Source organism: Oncorhynchus kisutch, linkage group LG22, assembly GCF_002021735.2.
Source record: "Oncorhynchus kisutch isolate 150728-3 linkage group LG22, Okis_V2, whole genome shotgun sequence".
In the NCBI taxonomy this organism is placed as follows: Eukaryota; Metazoa; Chordata; class Actinopteri; order Salmoniformes; family Salmonidae; genus Oncorhynchus; species Oncorhynchus kisutch.
In genome coordinates this window covers 17,987,778-17,996,436 of record NC_034195.2, presented here as the reverse complement: position 1 = coordinate 17,996,436, position 8,659 = coordinate 17,987,778, and the positions used below count along the sequence as shown (strand labels likewise).

Genomic DNA, 8,659 nt, shown 5'->3' with positions numbered 1-8,659 from the left:
TTAACGTTAGATCGAACATGTAATTACCCCTCTTAAGTGTGCTATTCCTTTATACAGTTAGCTAGCTAAAGTTAACAGTAGCTGATAAGTAATCTTGACAAGTGACATGGACAATTAAAGAGCAGATTGTCAAAGAGACTTGTACATTTTTTGGGTTAAAATATTTGATTTTGTATATTTCTATGGTGGTCTTGAATCCGTCTTCATACTAATCGACATAAGCATACATGGCTAACGTTAGCTAGCTAGCGAAATAATCAAATAGCTATCTAATTTAAATACAGGTTATTGACACGATTGGGGACTTTTACTTTGAATTCTTGTCGAAATTCCGTGATCCGGAAGTACTTTTTTAGTGTTGCGGAATTTCAGACGATTAAAATAACACTGCTCGCTAGCTACTCATCTTGCATTATCTAAACATGTCTAAAATACAGTTGTTGAGAGTTTTCCTCTACGATAGATTAACAGCTGCTGCTGAGGAGATATTCGAGGTCGTTGAAAAAACCATAGCAGAGAATCAGGAGGAAGTTGTCCGTCTACAGAGGCTACTCGACATTGTTCTTCAACCTGAGATAAAGCAAGACAGAGCAGGTTTGTTACTCATTGCTTATGTCAAACTTACTTAACCTTCATTTTATGAAACACAAGGAGCAATGTCAAAGAGAGTTAATTTTGAGAGGATGTGTACCTGTAGTAGGTAGGTCTAAATGTCATAATGCAGTGTTTCCCCTATATTCATTTAGCAGTGGTGGCCCACCCCAGCTACATTTTTGCCACTGCTGCAAAAACTATATTTGATACATACACTCACTCACCGGCCAGTTTATTTTGTACACCCATCTAGTACCAGGTAAACCAGCTTTTTCTTGTTTTTAGCTGATAGGAGTGGAACCTGTGGTTGTCTGCTGCAATAGCCCATCCATTCTGCACACCACTGTGGTACTGCATCGTTATTTGCCTGTTTGTGGCCCGCCTGTTAGCTTGCATGATTCTTGCTATTCTCTTTCGACCTCTCCCATCAATGAACCGTTTTCACCAATATGACTGCTGTTGACTGGATGCTTTTTTTGTTTGTCACTCCATTCTCGGTTGTCGTGGGCGAAGAGCCCAGGAGGGTGGCCTTTCTGAGACCATAGATCCCATTCTGCCCATTCTAGCCTTCAGTCGAACAGTAACTGAACACCTCGATGTCTGTCTGCCTGCGTTATAGAGGAAGACACAGCCATGTGACTGACTGTCTGTAGAAGCGAACGGGGTGGAAGTCTACAGGAACAGCTAGCTTGTCATTGCACTAACGTTAGCAGCAATGCACCCCTCCACCCTACCCATCATATCCAATTTTATTTGTCATATGCGCCGAATACAACAGGTGTAGGAGGTGTAAACTTTACCGTGAAATGCTTACTTACGAGCCCGAGTGTACAGGGGTACGAGTTAGTTGAGTTAATATGTATGTATGTAGGTAGGGGTAAAAGTGACTCGGCAATCAGGATAGATAATAAACAGAGTAGCAGCAGAGTATGTGAAAGTGTTTCTACACTACCGTTCAAATGTTTGGGGTCACTTAGAAATGTCCTTGTTTTTGAAAGAAAATACCATTTTTTTTGTCCATTTAAAATAACATCAAATTGATCAGAAATACAGTGTAGACATTGTAAATGACTATTGTAGCTGGAAACGGCTGATTTTCTTTTAATGGAATATCTACATAGGCATACAGAGGCCTGTTATAAGCAACCATCACTCCTGTGTTCTAATGGCAGCGCAAACAGGCTCTAGCCAAAATAGAAAGAGGAGTGGGAGGCCCCGGTGCACAACTGAGCAAGAGGACAAGTACATTAGTGTCTAGTTTGAGAAACAGACGCCTCACAAGTCCTCAACTGGCAGCTTCATTAAATAGTACATGCAAAACTCCAGTCTCAACGCCAACAGTGAACTCCAGGATGCTGGCCTTCTAGGCAGTTCCTCTGTCCAGTGCCTGTGTTCTTTTGCCCTTCTTAATCTTTTATTTTTATTGGCCAGTCTGAGATATGTATTTTTCTTTGCAACTCTGCCTAGGCCAGCATCGCCTCTTCACTGTTGACGTTGAGACTGGTGTTTTGCGCATTAGGGCTTCCCACTCCTTTTTCTATTCTGGTTAGCGCCAGTTTGTGCTGTTCTGTAAAGGGAGTAGGTCACAGCGTTGTACCAGATCTTCAGTTTATTGGAAATTTCTTGCATGGAATAGCCTTCATTTCTCAGAACAAGAATAGACTGACGAGTTTCTGGCCATTTTGAGCCTGTAATCAAACCCACAAATGCTGATGCTCCAGATACTCACCTAGTCTAAAGAAGGACAGTTTTATTGCTTCTTTTATCATGACAACAGTTTTCAGCTGTGCTAACATAATTGCAAAAGGGTTTTCTAATGATCAATTAGCCTTTTAAAATGCTAAACTTGGATTAGCTAACACAACGTGCCATTGGAACACAGGAGTGATGGTTTCTGATAATGGGCCTCTGCATGCCTATGTAGATATTCCATTAAAAATCTGCCGTTTTCAGCTACAATAGTCATTTACAATATTAAGAATGTCTACACTGTATTTCTGATCAATTTGATGTTATTTTAATGGACAACAAATGTTCTTTTCTTTCAGAAACAAGGACATTTCTAAGTGACCCCAAACTTTTGAACGGTAGTGTATGTGTGAGTGTGTGTGCCGTCAATATCCATGTGTGTGTGGGCAGAGTCCAGTGAATGCGCATAGAGCCAGTGCAAGAGAGTCACTGCTGAAAAAAATCCTAGGATAAACCTTGGCATAATGTCAGCACTGATTTTCATTCTTTCTCCTTTACCCCAGACCTCCAGCAGCTCTGTCTCTCTGTCTCTGAGGTGGAGATTCCCCCGGAGCAGCAGCACTGTGAGCAGGGGTGGAGCCCCAGTCTGAGGCATGAGGACCCAGAGTCCACACAGATCAAAGAGGAACGTGGGGCCAGTCAGGGGGAAGAGCAGCCTCAAGGGCTTGAGGCTCACACTAAAGACTCCATATTCACTCCTGCTTATGATGAGGACCCAACTCAACCCTCACATCCCTATCAAGCCCAAAAGGAAGGAAACAGAGAGAGAGACACTCTACCCAGCACTACAACTGAACAGATCAAAACAGAACCTGATGGAGAGGACTACGGAGAATCAGAACCAACCAGTGTCTATCAGCCCCTCTCTGCAGTAAATCCAGACTGTTCTGCAGCTCCGAGTGAAAACAGTGAAAGTGACAGTGGGATGGAGACTGGCGGGCCTCCGTCAGGTTTCAAGTCAGTCAAATCACAGAGAATAAAGATGGTAAAATTACAAAGCTCCCTTATCAACACTAAGGATAACAAATCCACACCGTTGTTCCAACTGAAATCACCTAGGCAAGGTCATGCTACTCCTGGTTGTTGTAAGGTGTGTGGCAAGTATTTTCATTACATGGGCTTATTATTTAAACATGTTCAAACTCACACAAACGATAAAGAATCACTTTGTGGAGTGTGTGGAAAGCATATGGCGTCAACAGAAAGTATGAAAGATCACCTCCAAACTCACATTGCAGCTAGGTATTGTTGTCATGTTTGTAGTAAATGGTTCACCTTAAACAGCAATCTGATCGTGCACATGAGAAGCCACACAGGGGAAAAAACATGTCACTGCCCTGTTTGTGGCAAAGGATTCAGCACCAGCGGCGATCTGAAGAAACACATCCGGATTCACACAGGGGAGAAGCCGTTTCGCTGCCCTGATTGTGGCAAAGCATTCAATCAGAGTGGAAATCTGAAATATCATAGAAAGTCCCACACAGGGGAGAAATGATATCGTTGCAGTTGTTGTGACAGATGTTTCAGAATTGACACACATCTTAAAAGTAGACAAGGACTCACAGGGGAGACAAGTAAGATGCAATGATTGATGATATGCTCAAGTGGGCTGATTCATATCATGAATACTTCTGGAAATTATATTTTCTTCATCCAGGGATTGTATGTTTTAATCACTTTCCCACTCTACATTTACAAGTGCATTTATTCAGTACATTGGCCATGTTGCACCCATGGCTGTGCCCCTGCCCAGTCATGTGAAATCTGTAGATTAGGGCCTAATGAATTTTATTTCAATTGACTGATTTCCTTATATGAACTGTAACTCAGCAAAATCTTTGAAATTGTTGCATGTTGCATTTATATATATTTATTATTATTATATATATATATTTTTCAGTATATCTGCATACATGTATAATACTTAAATGCTCATGTGTGACATGTAGTATTAAAATGTTTATTACAAATATGTCCTTTATGTGTTAACATATGTTACGGGATTTCAGTGATCCTTGTAGTCATGGTAATAAAACAGTAGAACAAACTACACTAAACACTCAACTTAAATGTAATCCTATTCAATTCATTGTTTTTCTTTCATCACTTCTCAATTCAGCCATTTTACTGTTTTACACCGTTCCCTCTTGTCCCTTTTGTTGCATCCAGGAAGTGCGTCATGACAGCATCTGCAGAGGGAAAGCAACAAATGTCAAATAAAGAGCACATAGAACAGTTATGGGTTGTGTTTGGGGTCATGAAATGATCCAATTCAGTTTAATTTAAAAATCCTTCACATGAATGCCCTATTTGCAATGATTGATTTGTAAATTTAAAGGATAGTTAACTTGTTTTACGCCTTAGTCAGTCGGATGGTTCCTTACCCTGAAAGTAGTCTATGGGCCAGGAGAAACTGTATTCCATTACTTAGAGTTGTTTAAATAACCACTGGCAACTTGAGGGGATTTGGCCACAAACTTTGAACTTTGACTAATTGCCCCCATCACCTCCATATTTTTGTTTGTTAGCAATCTGACTATAAGGTGTAAAACAGCAAACTCCCTTTAACATCCTACAATGTATTTAATTGAAATTGACCCCATGTTATGGTGGATGCATTTTTAATGGGATACTGCAAGATTTTGAGATTTAGGTAGTTTTTTGACTTACCCAGAGTCAGATGAACTCATTAAAAAATGTATGCCTCTGCGTGCAGTTTGGAGATGATTAAAGTTAGCATATCATTAGCTTAGCAAAATTGCTGGAAGTCTCCTGGTATAGTAGCTAGCAGATCACAACGTTGTCTCAATGGCGCTGCCCATGCGCTCATAGATGCCTTGAGACCGATACATTATATATACAAAATGTTTTTAGTGGATTTGGCTATTTCAGCCACACTTGTTGCTGACAGGTGTATAAAATTGAGCACACCGCCATGCAATCTCCATAGACAAACATTGTCATTAGAATGGCCTTACTGAAGAGCTCAGTTGCTTTCAACGTGGCCCCGTCATAGGATGCCACCTTTCCAACAAATCAGTCTGTCAAATTTCTGCCCTGCTAGAACTGCTCTGGTCAACTGTAAGTGCTGTTATTGTGAATTGGAAACGTCTATGAGCAACCACGGCTCATCCGCGAAGTGGTGGGCCATACAAGTTCACAGAACGAGAATGCTGAGTGCTGAAGCACGTAAAAGTTGTCTGTCCTCGGTTGCAACACTCACTACCGAGATCAAAGCTGCCTCTGGAAGCAACATCAGCAAAATAACTGCTTCATGAAATGGGTTTCCATGGCCGAGCAGCCGCACACAAGCCTAAGATCATCATGCACAATGCCAAGTGTCGGCTGGACATTGGACTCTGGAGCAGTGGAAACGCGTTCTCTGAAGTGATGAATCATGCTTCACCATCTGGCAGTCCGATGGACGAATCTGGGTTTGGCGGATGCCAGGAGAACGCTACCTGCCCCGAATGCATAGTGCCAACTGTAAAGTTTGGTGGAGGAGGAATAATGTTATGGGGCTGTTTTTCATGGTTCGGGCTAGGCCCCTTCGTTCCAGTGAAGGGAAATCTTAACGCTACAGAATACAATGACATTCTGATGATTCTGTGATTCCAACTTTGTGGCAACAGTTTGGGAAGGCGCTTTCCTGTTTCAGCATGACAATGCCGCCGTGCACAAAGCGAGCTCCATTACAGAAATGGTTTGTCGAGATCGGTGTGGAAGAACTTGACTGGCCTGCACAGAGCCTTACCTCAGCTCCATCGAACACCTTTGGGATGAATTGGAACGCCGACTGCGAGCCAGGCCTAAAATAGCCCAACATCAGTGCCCGACCTCACTAATGCTCTTGTGGCTGAATGGAAGCATGTCCCCATAAAAATTTTCCAACATCTAGTGGAAAGCCTTCCCAGAAGAGTTGAGACTGTTATAGCAGCAAAGGAGGGACCAACTCCATATTAATGCATTTGATTTTGGAATGAGATGTTTGACGTGCAGGTGTCCACATATGTTTGGTCATGTACTGTATCTCCGAAACAACACCTATTATCCTTATACTTGCATTCTGAGTTGGAGACCTCCAAAGAAGTGACAATTCTATTGAGCCTGAAAAAGCTACTCCCTGACCCCCAAGGCCCTAGCCATGATCTCGGCAAAACGGAGCTGCTCTTCCTCCTGGGATGGCCGCTCCAAGACCTCTCCATCACGGTTGACAACTCCGCCATCCAGACATTATTTGGGACAGTAACATTTGAGCCTGGGTGAATTTCAATCTACAAAACATAAATAATTCACTCAGTACAGTAACAACACATCCTCTGTATTTAAAATAGTTCTATTAGCTAATATATTGACTTGTATTTAAAAAATATGTTCTCATTATTTATCTTAATTTCAGATGATGTAAAAGTTAACGATCGTGTACTACGTTTCAAGAAAAAAAGAATAGACATGTAACCGATGTGAAATGGCTAGCTAGTTAGTGGGGTGCACGCTAATAGTGTTTCAATTGGTGACGTCACTCGCTCTGAGACCTTGAAGTAGTTGTTCCCCTTGCTCTGCAAGGGCCACAGCTTTTGTGGAGTGATGGGTAACGATGCTTCAAGGGTGGCTGTTGTCGCTGTGTGCAGATGGTCCCTGGTTTGAGGCGAGGAGAGGGATGGAAGCTATACTGTTACACACATAGGGCCTCCCAAGTGGCGCAGCGGTCTAAGGCACTGCTAGAGGCATCACTACAGAACCAGGTTCGATCCTGGGCTGTATCACACCGGTCGTGATCAGGAGTCCCATTTTATTTTTATTTAACTAGGCAAGTCAGTTAAAAACAAATTCTTATTTACAATGACGGCCTAGGAACAGTGGGTTAACTGCCTTGTTCAGTTGTAGAACAACAGATTTTTACCTTGTCAGCTCGGGGATTCAATCTAGCAACCTTTCGGTTCCTGGCCCAACACTCTAACCACAATTGGCCCAGTGTCCTCCGGGTTAAGGGAGGGTTTGGCTGGGGGAACTTTACTTGGCGCATCGCGCTCTAGCGACTCCTTCTGGCGGGCCATGCACCTACTGGCTGACTTCGGTCATCAGTTGAATGGTGTTTCCTCCAACACATTGGTGGAGCTGGCCTCTGGGTTAAGGGAGGGTTTGGCCGGGGGAAGCAGGCGGGTGTTAAGTAGCGCGGTTAGGCTGTTTGATCTTTTAAATAGGTAAATGAGCCATAAACCAGCTAACAGTAAGCCAGCTAACGGTAGCCGCTAAGCTAATAGCTACCCTATAGGCTTGACAGGCTAGCTTTAGCGCAGTTAGCTTAACATATACAGTTTTTCTCTATAAATACAACTCTGTAATACATAACACTTGGGTGGGGAGATGTCAGTCCCTAGACCATGTAAGCTGAGTAGAAAATAAACCACAATATTACCTCAGAGGAGCTATAAATCAATCATTTCAAACCAGAAAATCTGCCTAAATTTTTTCTTATGTTATTCTGTGGGCTAGCCTTGTATAGCCGCAAACCCAGTCATCTCTATTGTCAAGATCGCTAACCGTTTTCACTCAAATCAATTTACACATTTCAACTTCACAATTTCAACATAAAAGGTACGTGTCACTCAGATAACCATTTAGACTCTAATATTTTATGTAGATTATGTGCCCTTCTACACCACATGCCTGTTTATGAGAACACAGAAAAAATAGACGGGAGAAGAAACGGTTTTAGTTGTCACAGGCATCTTCTTCGAGTGTTGTTGAGGGGAGGAGAGATTCCTGTGCCCCCTGCTGTGAGCAACAGGCATAAGGAATTCCCAATGGAAAATCTTGGAGAACTCAAGGATTTCAACCATATACAGTCATTGATTACAACAACCAGTTGTAATATGATAATATTACCTGTTTTGAGCCCAACATTTTTAAGGGGGGGTTTGCCTGTTTTGCCTGTTTTCCTGTTTTGCATTAATACGTGACACATTGCAAATGTGATACATTGCAAACAATGTAAAAATAATATCATTGAGTTAATAAAGCTGCATACAAACATGGTATCTTTTTTTGTTTTCTTGAGTAAGACAGCTTCAAAATGTAGGTGTTTCAGCCTAGCTCAGTGCTTTCTGTGGTGGTGGGGCAAGCCAGCAGAAAATACAGAGCATTGCGCTGTGATTGACTCAGTGTTCTGTCACTCACTGGGACACGACGTCACCGCAAAGTCTAAGAGGTGACCTCGGTAATTCTAGCCCTTTGGGTGCTGCCATAGAGTTACATTAGAAGTGCTCATCCAAGAAGGCTTAAGGTCATTGTCCACAGATAAAATTACGTCAAA

General features: G+C 42.3%; 1 protein-coding gene across 2 annotated transcripts; it reads left to right on the top strand.

The window, feature by feature from the left end:
- The first annotated feature begins 329 nt into the window (after positions 1-329).
- On the top strand, positions 330-4,582 carry LOC109866832 (zinc finger and SCAN domain-containing protein 2). Of its 2 annotated transcripts, XM_031802146.1 has the most exons (3): positions 330-594; positions 2,643-2,681; positions 2,847-4,582. In XM_031802146.1, the coding sequence occupies exons 1-3, from the start codon at positions 423-425 to the stop codon at positions 3,836-3,838; spliced, it is 1,203 nt and encodes a 400-aa protein (XP_031658006.1). In that variant the 5' UTR covers positions 330-422; the 3' UTR covers positions 3,839-4,582. The 2 variants fall into 2 exon arrangements, with proteins under 2 accessions (XP_031658006.1, XP_020311276.1); XM_020455687.2 differs by lacking the exon at positions 2,643-2,681.
- Positions 4,583-8,659: the final 4,077 nt, after the last annotated feature.